Source organism: Diabrotica virgifera, chromosome 8 (genome assembly GCF_917563875.1).
Source record: "Diabrotica virgifera virgifera chromosome 8, PGI_DIABVI_V3a".
Classification (NCBI taxonomy): domain Eukaryota; kingdom Metazoa; phylum Arthropoda; class Insecta; order Coleoptera; family Chrysomelidae; genus Diabrotica; species Diabrotica virgifera.
In genome coordinates, this window is record NC_065450.1 from 211,532,295 (window position 1) to 211,547,008 (window position 14,714).

The following is a 14,714-nucleotide window of genomic DNA, read 5'->3' on the forward strand; positions in this document are numbered from 1 at the left end:
GCGATTTTGTCCATAACCTACTATCGGTACAACCTACTTGATGCATTACTTTTATCTTAAAATGTTACAAAAAGGAAATCTATTAAAGTTAGGAAAAATATAAAATTCCGGATACTTTCTAGACGGACTATATTATTGTTGGGAAACTTAAGTTCTCCGTGATTAACATTTGTTCTACCCTAAGGTGTTATTACCCATCAAATAAAACTACGCTAATAAAAAAAATTTATTCATAGTATGCATTAACCTTATAAATCAACGTCATTTTTCTGACAACATTCATATAAATTTTAAAAATGAAAAGAATAAGAGATAGTTTATTTCAAAAACAGATCCGCGGAAAATCGACAACTCATTTCGTACCTATATATACAAATCAACAAACATATCTTAGATTTAGGGAATGACATTAAATAAGCATAAACATACATAATCGGGCGTTGAGTATTTTTTCTGTAGTAAAGTATAGTAAGCTCCAAACCTGGTGAAACGAATCGAATGTACATACTTGAAAATCGCTCATTTAGGTTTGTGTGTATTCATACATTGGTAATGGATGTTCAGTCACAAAACAGTGTTCAAAATTAATTAAATTTCTATATCATATACACCACAACTCAATTAAAGCTGCACAACATTGACATAAATGAAAGATACTTTCATTATAATCCTCTGTAGACATATATTTTCAAATTTTAGGTCAATAATAATTTCTCTCTCGAATAATAATTTATTCGTTTTATGCCCTCGCCAGCCATTTATCTGCTTCTCATGCTCAATTTTTATTATTTCGAGTAATCAAAACGATAATTAGATAATTAGAAGTGGTAAAAATCCTAAACACAAATACAATGATGTTACAACACCAAACTATGACTCCAATTCGATTTATCGTATCACAGACCATCTTTAAAAATGGCATTGAGATTGAAGAATACCTCGGAAGTCTAGAGAAGAAATGACGGCACCGGTATACTCTTTTAACATTGTTCACCTTGTGGTAATTATGGAACCGCCTAAATTATCATAAAGCCCCACCGGTGAAGTAATAACTCCGCTGCATGGTAATTCATCTGCAGTCCGCATTGAGAAACACCCTGACTGTGTCAACAAAATATCTGACAGCACCCAGCTATCTTCTTGTTTTATCTATCTACATATTCTACCTTGTGTCGATTTAGAAAGTACCATCTAAATCACCGCAAAGTTCTATCCGTTACTTTTGATGAACCAGCTCAAGCAAAATTCTCTCTCACTGTCAAATCTACATCTGCAGCATAAAAACAAACATAAATATCGTACTATATGATCACCTGACACACCTTGAGTGTTTCAACAAACTATATGACGGCACCCAATGACGGATTTGACACTGATAGTGTAAAAACCTCGACATGTCAGCACAAGCAACAACAGTAATATTTGCATAACGGATAGGAATCTTAGGACGACTCCCTGAAGTCCTGAAGATGATTCTACGAAGAGCGTTAACAATATCATATATACAGACGACACGATTCTAATAACAAAATACTTGCAGGAGAAGTCGTTACAAGTTAATTAATACAATGGAAAGGTTGTTTTTTTAGAGGTATAGAAATATAAGTTGGCAACACTTTAACTGGCGACCATTTTGACAGCTGTCAAGTGATTTATGTTTAATTTGGTTTCACATTTCAGCATGAATAGACTCACACCTGAAAAACGCTTCCAAATTGTGCAAATTTATTTTAAAAATCACATTATGGTCAACATAATCGTATATCAGATCAATTAATTCGATTAACCATGGAACGTTTTCGCAGCACGTTTACTCTAAAGCTCGCGGCAGATTATCATGCACGCATCGTTTCCGGCACGTAGCGTTTAGTTTCCGAAAAATATCGATTTTAGTGGTTTTAAATATGAACAATTCACACGTATCGTATCACGTCTTTGTAAAATCAGGTTTTTCGGAGACTACGCTACGTGCCAGGAACGATGCGTGCATGATAATTAGCCGCGACCTTAAAGGATAATACCAAATACTATTGACTGTAATACATCCAACTCCCTCCCACAGAAATCTGGAAGCACGTTGCCACTAGCGCCACTGTCGGCTTGAGTTGAACAAGGTTTGGCAACGTAAAATTTGATGTAAACAGTCAAATTTAATTTTATAAATTTTTGAATAACGAGCTAATTTGGCTAAATTAAATTAAAATAAAAATAGTTCAAACACTTACATATACAAAAACAATAGACCATTCCAGGTCACGTGACTTTGACAGCGTCGCTGAGGGGCAAACATTTTGTGTTTGGTGTTCTTTTTGCTATTTTCTCGTTTTATTATAAAAAATCTTTGGTTTTAACTACAAAAATTTCTAATATTAGATATAGGACACCCTCATAGAGGATGCAAAAATCCGGTATAATCAGAAAATCAGTTTAATTGGCCCATATCGTCGTTCTGTTTACAGTGCATTGTGATTATAGGGATTTCAAACATCTCGGTCTTTAAATGCGGCTGGTATTATAAAAAAAAATCACTTTATCTCTTTTACTTTTACTGGAACACTTTACAACTGAACAAAACGCTGGTATTTTAATCATATTCTTAAATTAAACAATGGTTTTCTACACTTAACCTACTTTGTTTACAAGATCTTTGCCCTCCAGTTGCTGTCAAATGACGTCACCCTGGAATAGACCATTCCAGGGTGACGTCATTTGGAAAATATTGTAATCAAACTAGGTTAGGTGTAGAAAACCATTGTTTAATTTAAGAATATGATTAAAATACCAGCGTTTTCAGTTTGAAAGTGTTCCAGTAAAGGTAAAAGAGATAAAGTAAGTTTTTTTTATAAAACCAGCCGCATTTAAAGCCGAAATGTTTTAAATCACTATAATTATAATACACTGTAAACACAACGACAATATGGGCCAAGAAAACTGATTTTCTGATTATACCGGGTTTTTGCATCCCATACGAGGGTGTCCTATATCCAATATTTGAAATTTTTGTAGTTAAAACCACATATTTTTTATAATAAAGCGAGAAAATAGCAAAAATAACACCAAAAACACAATTTTTGCCCCTCAGCAACGGTGTCGAAAGTCACGTGACCTGGAATGGTCAATGGTCTATAATAAAGTAATTTTATAAATGTAAGGTTAGATTGCTCTGGTCATACTACTCATACCGCTAGATGGCGCTATTTTTTTGGTTCCTCAAAATTAATGGGAAATGTCAAGATTTGATAATACGCATCCACAGAGACGTCGTACAGAAGAAGTTGTTGCTATTGTATAGCGTAACATAGAGGAAGACCCGAATCATTATATCCGTCATCGTGCACAGCAGTTGATTATGTGTCCATCCACTTTATGGAAGATACAAAATCCAACTCGTGCAAGAATTGAAGCTACACGATTACCTAGCAAGGCGTAGATAAGGCGAAAGGGCCCAAAACGAGATTGCCGTTGATCCCGATTTTCATAAGCGAATTTTGATGAAGCTCACTTTTGGTTGAATGGCTATGTCAATAGACAAAACTGCCGTATTTGGAGTGAAAATAATCCTCAAGTGTATGTTGAGACACCATTACATCCAGAAAAACTGACTGTGTGGTGTACTTTATATACTGGTAGAATCATTGGTCAATAATTCTTCAAAAATGATGCTGGTACGAACGTTACAGTCAATGGTAATGGCTATAGAGACATGATTACTGTAACGTCTATGGTTTTATGGCCGTCAACGAAGTTAATATGTTATTCGTCGGATTTCCAAATTCTTTACGCGTAATCCGATATTTTTTCGTCTGGGGTGGTAATTAAATTTTTATGACACGCGATAAGGGTGAACCACTCCGGGATACCTTCGTTACACTTTTGAGAACAGTGATAAATATTAATGGGTTTATTTTTCTTTTCGATGTTAAAACTTTTAATAGACGATAGGAACAGATTCGAAGAATTATTTTTAACGTTTTTGGTTTTCGGGGCAGTGTGATGTGACAACCGTCTAGGAAGGACGATTTGAAGTTTTGATACTCTGGGCTAATTAGCAAAATTCATGGAAAAGTTATTTACATTGCTGGAATCGAATTATAAGATCCTATATATTAATAATATAGGTATGCAAAGTCCGCAGATAGTGTGCTACTTTTTTTATAAACAAAATGGCGCCGACAAATCGTATTTTTTCAAGTATTGCTCTATAACTCCGAAGATTTTAACATTACAACAAAAACACCCAAATAAAAATTCACCGCAATTAAATTCTGCATAGAGATATGTTTTTCCCGATTTGCTCCGACGAAAATTTTCCTCGGAAAATGCGGGTTTTCCCAACAAAAACTCTAATTTTCAAATGAAGTTTTAGGTAAGTAATTATTAATCAATAATTAAATAACTTAGTGACATCAAAGCTTTCTTGGTATAAATTGTAATTCCAGAAGCCGGTAAAAATTAAACGAATATTTTAGCAACAATTCAATTGTTAATTCACAATTTACGATCGCAATGACAACCAAAATAATCATGACACATTGATCAAACTTATAAAGATTATAAAGATGAAATGCTTATTTAATATTTTATCGACGAAATATAAATTTTTCGTTTTTTGCATATTAAATTTTGAAAAAAAAATAGTTATAATACGCTGGTCTAATTAGTAAAGTACAAAGAAAGGTTATTTACCAGCAATTTCATTGCTGGAATCGAATATTATGATCCTACAGTTGAGTCCGCGAGTCTTTACCCGTGCGTCATCAGTTAAAGCATACGAAATAAGTCGGAAATCTATTTCACGCAACAACAACTGACAGAAAGTGGCTACTGTTCCGATTACGGGTTTTATTATAAAATTTGACGTTATCAAATATATAGAATGTCAAATGTAAGTTTTGCTTCAAAATTTTTGCGCAGAATTACAGCTACATTTGAAGTAGCTTAATAAATTCTTTTATTATTATTGATTAATAAATAAATAAACAATTTATAAAAAAATCCAATAACATATTTTATTTTTGTTATTTTATTCACTTTGACGGAAATCTAAACACAGTCATTTCTTTACTGTGTGAATGACGTTAGCTTTGTATGTTTTAAATATTAATTGCCTAAATATAATTATTTATCTTAAAATTTCAAAGCCCAATATAAAATTAGTTGTGAAAACAACTGTTTGTGTAATATAAAGAAACTTCAAAACGCAAAAATTCGACAAAAACCGCAAAAAGTTCAACTGACTGACAGCCACAAAATTAAACAAATCAGAAACGTCAAACAAATTGTGCTTAAAATATGAAAACATACCGAATCGTCTTTTTTGTACCTATCTCTTTTCAATGCACGGAGTCTAGATGGTTCATAAAAATAACATGTGTTGTTACTTAATAACAAACGGCAGCTGGTTTGTCATGAGTTTCATGCATGGAAGAGAATGATGCTAGATAAAAAGTATGTGTTTTATCTCGCCAGGTATTAATGACGCACGGGTAAAGACTCGCGGACTCAACTGTATATATTAATAATATAGGTATGCAAAGTCCGCAGATAGTGTGCTACTTTTTTTATTAGCAAAATGGCGCCCCCAAATCGTGTTTTTTTCAATTATTGGTCGATAACTCCGAAGATTTTAACTTTACACGAAAAACACTTAAATAAAAATTCACTCCAATTTAATTCTACATATAGGCATGTTTTTCCCGATTTGCTCCGACGAAAATTTTCCTCGGAAAATGTGGGTTTTCCCAACAAAATCTCGAATTTTCAAATAAATTTTTTGGGCAAGTAATTATTTTTCAATAATTAAATAACTTGGTAAAATAAAAGCTTTCTTGGTATAGATTATAACTGCAGAAGCCGGTGAAAATGGAATGAATATTTTAGCAACAATTCAATTGTTAATTAACAATTTACAGTCGCAATAAAATCCAAAATAATCATGAGACATTGATCAAACTTAAAAGGTTTATAAAGATGTGATGCCTATTTAATATTTTGTCGACAAAATATAAATTTTTTATTTTTTGCATAATCTTTAAATGTTTAAAAAAAATAGTTATAAACAAATTAACATTTCTCAGAAATTGTTTATTATATTCTAATTTTAAAAAATACTTAAAATGCGTATTGCAAAGGTCTTGAAAATGAATGCTTCAAAAAATTTTTTCAACCATTTGCAAAAAAATTATGAAACAGCAAGTAAATATACGATTGCTCCGTTGTTTATAATTTGTTTTAATGTTTCAAAGCTTAAAAGTGAGTCTGTGGTATAGTCTAATTACTCACAAAGAATATCAAATATTAGTTTAATTTTAATCAAAGATTAAAAATACTTTTTTTTGTAATTTTTAGCGCGAAAGTAGGCTTGATACAGAGCCGGAGATGTTCACTCGAAGCGACTGACACGCTTTAAACTCGCGTGAGTTGTGTATGTGGACGGGTATAATACATAATACATAGCTACGTGTGTGTTGGCGTGTGTGTGAGCGACGAGCGAACGAGGAGAATTTTTAAGTTATGGGTTAATTCTTTGCGGAAAGAGTGCGATCGTGTGCGAACTTTTCAATAGTGATCCGAGGAGAGAGAGAAATCCGGGTTCGCGTAATACCGACTAAAAATATCCGAAGTTGTCGGTCGCGCGTAAAACTTTAAAATTCCTAATAATTTAGAGTCTAGAGTGTAGAATTGGAACAATAAGTGACACTATGGGCAGTAACATAGTGTCGGATGCTGCAGGTGGTGTCTCATCGCAGGGGACGTCAACCGGTTCGTGTACTTGCTGAGACTTCGGAAGCCGTAGCCGTAAGGTAAATGACTAAATGAGGTTACAGTTAGTAGGATGTTAGAACACTGAACACTAGTGGTTCTAGTCGTTAGAAGCACTAGTCGGTTTAGTACAATTACTGATTTTGAACAACCATGATGTGAAAAAGTTGTGGTTTCAACAAGACATGTCAGACAGCGCGTGTCACATTGGCTTATTGAAGGAAATGTTTGGTAACTGCATAGTTTCACGTTTCTGACCCGTGGATTGGCCTCCAAGATCGTGCGATTTAACACCGCTAGACTATTTTCTGTGAGCGTGGGGATATGTGAAGTAGCTAATCTACGCCGACAAGCTTGAAACGATTGACCACTTGGAGGACAACATTCGCCGCGATATTTCCGATATAACAAATGTTGGAAAAGTCATCAAAAATTGTACCTCTAGATTAGACTACATAAGACTCAGCCGTGACGGTAATATGCCAGAAATCATATTTAAATTATAATGCCTAAAGATTGATTATCTTTCGAATAAAATCAATTGCATGTCAATTTAAAAAAAATCATCTTTGTTTTATTGCATCTCAAAGTTCTATACCTCTAAAAAACACACTTTACTTTAACATTCTTACATATAACTTATATTTTGTATCACTTGCTCGGCGATTTTCAGAAATACATTACTACAAAATTAATTTTCCGTTAATATTGTCTATTTTTGAAATAAGTCTCGCAATCCGTTATTTAATGATTATTTTGAGTGCATTGTTCCTTAAGTTGTTCAGGTTTGAATACGCCCTTCTCAGTAATGATTCCTTCAATCAATGCTGCGGGTGTGACATCAAAAGCGGGATTCCAGCATGAAATACCTGCAAAAAAAGAGTGATTTTAATAATGCCAGGTACAAAGGGCAAATAAAAATTCGTAAAAATGATTTTGTAATATGCACGACCAAACAGAGCTTATAAATTTGTGGAGAACATTGAGAAGTAGGAAACACAATATGCAATGAATTAAAAATCATCTCATCGGAGTATGCTAGGTGATCTATTTTCAACTTTTTCAACTTAGACCCAATTTAATTGAAGCTCTACATCAGAATGTGGGTTATGACTAAAGACTAAACGTCTGGTTTTGTTTGAGTTTATTTTAATGCCTTTCCTACTTCGTGAATACGATCAAGCAGAATTTGGAGAAGAGAAAATACCCGACGACTGGAAGAAAAGTATAGTATTCCCGATCTATAAAAAAGGAGACAAACTCCAGTGCAAAAACTACCGTGGAATCTCTCTACTATGTACAGCATATAAAGTCCTCACGTATATTATAAACCAGCGGCTCCAACCACTAGCAGAAAATATTATTGGAGAGTATCAGACAGGCTTCCGACGGGGAAGATCGACACTGGATCAAATATTTTCAGTCAAACAGATCTTGAGCAAATCATGGGAACACGATATTGATGTTCACAGCATGTCTGTAGACTTCAAACAGGCATACGACTCAGTCAAAAACAGAGCTTATTTTGCCCTCTCCCATATATTTCGGTCTAAAAGTGAAATACAAAGACGAGAATCTATAAAACTTTAATTCGACCAATAACATGCTATGGCAATGAAGCCTGGGTTCTGAAAGAAACATCCAAAAACAAACTCGACACATTCGAAAGGAAAGTACTGATGAGAATACTAGGACCTGTGAGGGAAAACGGAATCTTCAGAAGTCGATACAACAACGAACTTTATCAACTTTATAAGGAAGCACCCCTGTCAGACTTCATTAGAATATAAATATTGCAATGGGCCGGACATGTGATAAGAATGGGAGAGGATAGGATACCAAAAAGAGCACTGAATGCCAGAATGTAGGGAAACAGACCGGTTTGAAAGCCAAGAAAGCGCTGGGAAGACACAGTAAACAGCGACGCACAAGCCATTTTAGGAGTCCGTGTATGGAGAAGAACAGCCACAGACAAGCAAGGCAAAAAATAAAGGAGGCCAAGGCTCAATTTGGGCTGTAGTGCCGTAGAAGAAGAAGAATTTGGAGACCATCAATATTTTTTGCCAGAATTACTGTATCTATCCACAAGGCAGAATTTCCTGTATGTAGCTGGCTGAATACCATTAATTATAATACAAGTAAATTAAATGAAAAATTCTTCTTGGTAAAAGGTATATTAATTTAAAAAGTCCCTGGAAGGGCTACAAATATAAAAACAAAACGTTTTCGCTCTGTAACAAGAGAATCATCAGTGTTACCTAAAATAAGTATAACTGTATTAATTAAAGCAAAATGTTAAAGTTAAAATGATGTTTTACCTTGGTCATCATTTTAACTTTAACATTTTGCTTTAATTAATACGGTTATACTTATTTTAGGTAACACTGATGATGCTCTTGTTACAGAGCGAAAACGTTTTGTTTTTATATTGGTAGCCCTTCCAGGGGCTTTTTAAATTAATATACCTTTTACCAAGAGGAATTTTTCATTAAATTTACTTGTAATTACTGTATCGTCCGCATATGTAATTACATTAAGTAGTTCCCCGTTGATTTTACTTCCATATGGCTGTCTCCCAAGTGCTTTTTTAAATACCTGGTCCGAGTAAACATTGAACAACGGGGGACAAAATGCAACCTAGTCTACCTCCTCGTTGTCTGGAGATTTCGTCGGTGTAGTTATCTCTAATTTTTACGACAGCAGTTTGATTTCAGTACAAGTTATATCTTTGTCATCTATTCCTATATTTTTTAGCATCTGATTTAGTTTTACATGCTGTTCCTTATCGAATCCCTTTCCGAAGTCCACGAAGCATGCAAATACATATTTTCTCTAATCACAACATTTTTGTAATAGGATATTTAGCGCAAGCAGTGCCTCCCTGGTTCTAATAGCATTTATAAAACTAAATTGGGTCTTTTTCGCACTTGTGTTTAATTCTGTTGTAAAGTATTCTTAGAAAAATCTAAATAGTGTGGCTCATTACGCTAATTACTTCTGAGCATTTTCTAGCATTATGTTTTTTAGGTATTCCCCTAAAGATGGACTTAAGCCAGTCTGTGGGAATCAGTCCAGTATTATACAGGGTGTTTCATTAATAATTGTCCATATCGTAATTGGAGAAACCTTAGCACAAAATACGAAGATTTAACCCAAAACACTTAAATAAAATATTCTTCCTTACCGAGATACAGAGTGTTTTATTACAAATGTTCTAAAAGGATTTTATTCCATTGTTAAAGCACATTTTAATATTTTTTGGTCAAACTTGACACCAGTGGCGAAGCGTCCATGTAACCACTGTTAGCATTGGTAACAGTTACAAATCTTGCAAATAAATATTTTATGACTACTACGAAATCATTCCATTTATATTTTTTACCAACAGAAATACTTGTTAATAGTACTTATTCAGTAAATACCCAACTAGACGCACGAAAATAATGGCGAGAGATATGTGAATCCATGACACGTTATCATATGCCGTTACCAATACTGGCACTGGTAACGGTAACGCAGGAGAAACCTCTCTATCGCTGGGGCCTAGCTATGAAAATTTTGAAGGACCGACGGGTCTAGAGACGGCGCGCGGGCACGCGGTGCATATCAGTATTGTAACCATTTTGAAGATTGGTAAAACGTTGGTTTAGTACCTATTACAGATTACAGTGTGCGTGCATTTAAACATGGAAGAGTGTTGCTACGTATTGCGTAAAATTGATCAACTACTTGAAAAGTCATTCTACTTGTATATTTTTTTATATATTATTTTAAAGAAAAAAATGATATTATTGAAAATGGAAGAATTAAAATATAAACAATAGTTTTCAAAATCTGTTCTTTTTCCTACTTGTTCATTTTTTTATGTTAATTTTATGGTAGAATAATATGTGTAGTTTGTTTATTATTTATTGTTATACCTGTTACATATACATAATTACATACATATAATTTGGGAATAGTGATTCTTTGTTTAATTTTATCCCACAGGATTGAAAACAAAAACTTATATTTGGGAGGTTCAAAATATTTTTTTAAATAAGATTTTTTACATCTAGGTTTGGTAACACTTTAGAAAAAGTCACGCGTCGCCACTGCTTGACACACAGTTAACACATGTTAGGATACTTTAGATAGTTTTCCGCTTTTACCAGAGGCGTGCCGTCGTGATATATACTTCATTTTCGTCCCTTTTCCCCCTCACAATCTACGCCACTGTCGTTATAATCATTTCAGCATGTTTTTTTATTCCTTGTTACTTTTTACATAAATATCATCCTTTTGCCTCATTGCGATAAAGTAAGTAGTTTTCAAGTTATTTGCGTTTAAACATAATGAATTCCATAAGACTACGTATTTTAAACTACATTCAATAAGATTATGTGTCTAAAATACATAATTTTATTGAATCCATTACATTAAAACGCAAATAACTTGAAACCTACTTACTCTATCGCATTGAGACAACAGGATGATATTTACGTAAAAAGTAACGAATAATCAAAAAAAGAATGTGTGTGTACTTTGTACGCACGTAAGAAGTTATACTTTACTACATATTATGTGATTTTTAAGAGAATACCAAAAATTTAAAAAAATAAAAGAATAAAACGCACACAAACACATTGAAAAATGCCACAAAGCAAAAAATTTTTTCTGAACGATAATGATTGTTGGCAAAAATTTTAAATACGCATTTTCTGAAAAAAAAAAATTATATAACAAATATACTTACAATCATAAAATGCATAAAAAAATAAAAACTTGCATCGGGAATCGAACCCGTGAATTTCGAGGCGCTTTGATTCGTAATCGAAGCCTAGACTCACTCGTCCAATTCCACATTATTTGTCATGTGGAAAAATAGGGTAACTGAACGTTTTACTGTTTGACAGTTGTTTTGAATATAATTAAATTATGTAGTTTAAATTTTGTGGAAGAAAATATTAAAATATAACAAAACAGTAAGAAAACAATATATTAGATGAAGATTGGTAGAACTTTTGTTGGTAATCAAATTAAGTATTCAAAGCATTACATACCTACTAGATAAATAAATCTACGCCAAAAAATCATAATTTAAAAATAAAAATCGGACCTAATTTGGGATTTCTCTCTAAAATCCCCATTCTTGAGAAAATAAATGTATGTATTCCAACCTAATCCAAATGTATAATTACAATATGATTATAATAAAAACTACTTACCAAATTAGAATGAGTTTTCCTTGTCCAAAATAGTCCAAAAGTCCAAAAATATAGGTATATGAAAACTATTTAAAAAGGCAGTACAACTATTAACTAACTTTGTTTCTTTTCCCACAAATTTCAAAACGCAACAACCATAAATAATCAAACTACGTACAACTGTGCCACAGCCGCCATATTGAATAATTTTTGACATGTCATTTGAACATCCAATCAGAACAAAGTTATAATGCGCATGCGCCGGGATCATAGGTTCTAACATATAAAAATTCACCCTCATATCGCCGGTAAAGAAGTATAACTTCAAAAACATGCTGAAATAACTATTCCGATAGTGGCGTAGATTGTAAAGGGGGAAAGAGGCGAAAAGGAAGTATATATCCCTATAGCACGCCTCTGGTAACAGCGGAAAACTATCTCTTAAGAGGAAACAGTAGCGATCAACAGGTAGCAAAACCGCGTTCCAAGATTGCGGCTGTAATTTTGAATATTTTTTCGAGATATTTGGCACACGTATTCGTAATATTATAAAGAATGGCGGTACAGAGCCCAATTTTAAAAATATATTAATATGTGGAAATTACTCTGTAATTAAATACAATATTAAAAAAACGAGCCTGTACCGCCATTAAGAAGAACAAAAAAATACATTTTCTTCAAATAAACTTTTTTATCCGATGCCTAGATTTTGTGTCATTTTGGAACTACTAAAATTTTTTATTTCATTAGTAGTTCCAAAATGACACAAAATCTAGGCATCGGATAAAAAAGTTTATTTGAAGAAAGTGCATTTCTTTGTTCTTCTTAATGGCGGTACAGGCTCGTTTTTTTAATATTGTATTTAATTACAGAGTAATTTCCACATATTAATATATTTTTCAAATTGGGCTCTGTACCGCCATTCTTTATTATATTACGAATACGTGTGCCAAATATCTCGAAAAAATATTCAAAATTACAGCCGCAATCTTGGAACGCGTTTTCGCTACCTGTTGATCGCTACTGTTTCACCTTAATACTAGTTAAAGTATCATAAAGTAACATGTGTAAAGTGTGTGTCAAGTTTGAACAAAAATATTAAAAGGTGCTTTAACAGTGGGCTAAAATCCTTTTAGAACATTTGTAATAAAACACTCTGTATCTCGGTAAGGAAGAATATTTTATTTAAGTGTTTTGGGTTAAATCTTCGTACTTTGTGCTAAGGTTTCCCCAGTTACGATATGGACAATTGTTAATGAAACACCCTGTATATTGCATTAAAAAGATTTACCTACCTTGTCCTACACATATTGAGACTAAATTTGCCTTACCTTTCGCAGCTATTCTATGTTCCCCCACGTGCGTCATTTCTCTATCAGGTCTCTCCTCTATGACGATGTGATCTCCGCTGGGTATAGATACATCGATAGACGTGAAAGGTGCTGCTACGTAGAAAGGCACGCCGTGGTACTTGGCAAGAACGGCAATTTGATAGGTTCCTATTTTATTGGCAGTGTCTCCATTTGCAGCTACCTATAACCAAGAACAAATATATTCAATGAAGCAAAATTTTGGATTTGTCACTATCAAATGTTAGCAGGTAGACACCGCTTCGAAACAGAACATTTTGACATTTGGATCTGATCCGACCAGTGTGAAGTTAGCTAACATGACGATGAAAGTGACATTTGATGTAAAACGCGACATTCAACTGATGTTTGACGTAGAACGTGACATTTTACGTGACGTTCGGCGTGAAACGTGGTATTTAAGTGATTTTTTGACATAAAACGTGATATTAGATGTGACTCGTAACATTTTACATGATTCTTGCCGTTTTCACATCACATTTCACGTTTTATACAGATTTTCAAGAGTTTTGCAACTGATGTCAGCGTCGTGTCAGCTAATTTCACGTTAGTCTAATCAAAAGTTAAAGTGTACTGTTCCCAAGTGATATACCTACTAGCCTTAAGGAGATCTTGTATTTAATACACCTTGTTGGACTTGTTCCGTTGGTGGTTAACGGAAACAATGAACTTAAATTAAAATAAGTGTAAAACAACGAACAGTAATATATTTATTTATTTTTGGTTAAAAAGGCGTGCTTATATCTCGTAATAGGGTTTGTTATTGTTTGGGCCCAGCGAGAGTTGTATGACCGACCGATGCCTGCTGGGGTTGTGTATCGACTGATATGGCTGAACTAAAAACACATGTCTGTGGTTTTACGTTGAAGACTAATTTATCGACATAAAGAGGATGACCCTTTATCTAGTGTTTTAAAAGCTGAAAACACTTCTGTAGTTTTAAGAAGCGTCTTCGAATGCATTTAAAAAGTGATTTATTGACATAAGGTCTGATAAGGTGACTATTTAATGGGGAATTTGTTTCCCAGAAAAAAACATTAATTTTATATAATCTGGTTTTGTATTTTAGGAGCGAAACACATGCGAATTTTAAATGACCCGTATTATTTTCGTTTAGAAAAGAAAGTTAATATTTAAAATTAGCAATTACAAAAATAATAGATGACGCGTGTCGCTATAGATTGAAAGAATCATGTATAAATGAATGAACTAGATAGGATTCAGTGGAAGAAACCTTACAGCTATCCCGCTCGAAAGGACCATGGAAACTTGACCAGAAGTACTTAGATCTGTACAATATTGTAATATTAAACATCTTGAGCGGATTAAATAACCCGATAGGCTCTTATTGACTGTAGAATTCACTGTTAGACTCACGTAGACCTGTGTAATTATA

The 14,714-nt window shown here is 33.5% G+C and overlaps 1 protein-coding gene across 1 annotated transcript in view; it reads right to left on the reverse strand.

The window, feature by feature from the left end:
* Positions 1-212: 212 nt before the first annotated feature.
* LOC114336160 (methylthioribose-1-phosphate isomerase) overlaps positions 213-14,714 on the reverse strand; it is a 41,001-nt gene continuing 26,499 nt past the window's right edge. Inside the window, exons 5-6 of the mRNA XM_028286489.2 lie at positions 13,280-13,481; positions 213-7,631 (exon numbers count right to left, since the gene is read on the reverse strand). Coding sequence (XP_028142290.1) covers positions 7,507-7,631; positions 13,280-13,481 — 327 coding nt within the window. The 3' untranslated portion in view covers positions 213-7,506. The remainder of the gene's footprint in view (positions 7,632-13,279; positions 13,482-14,714) is intronic.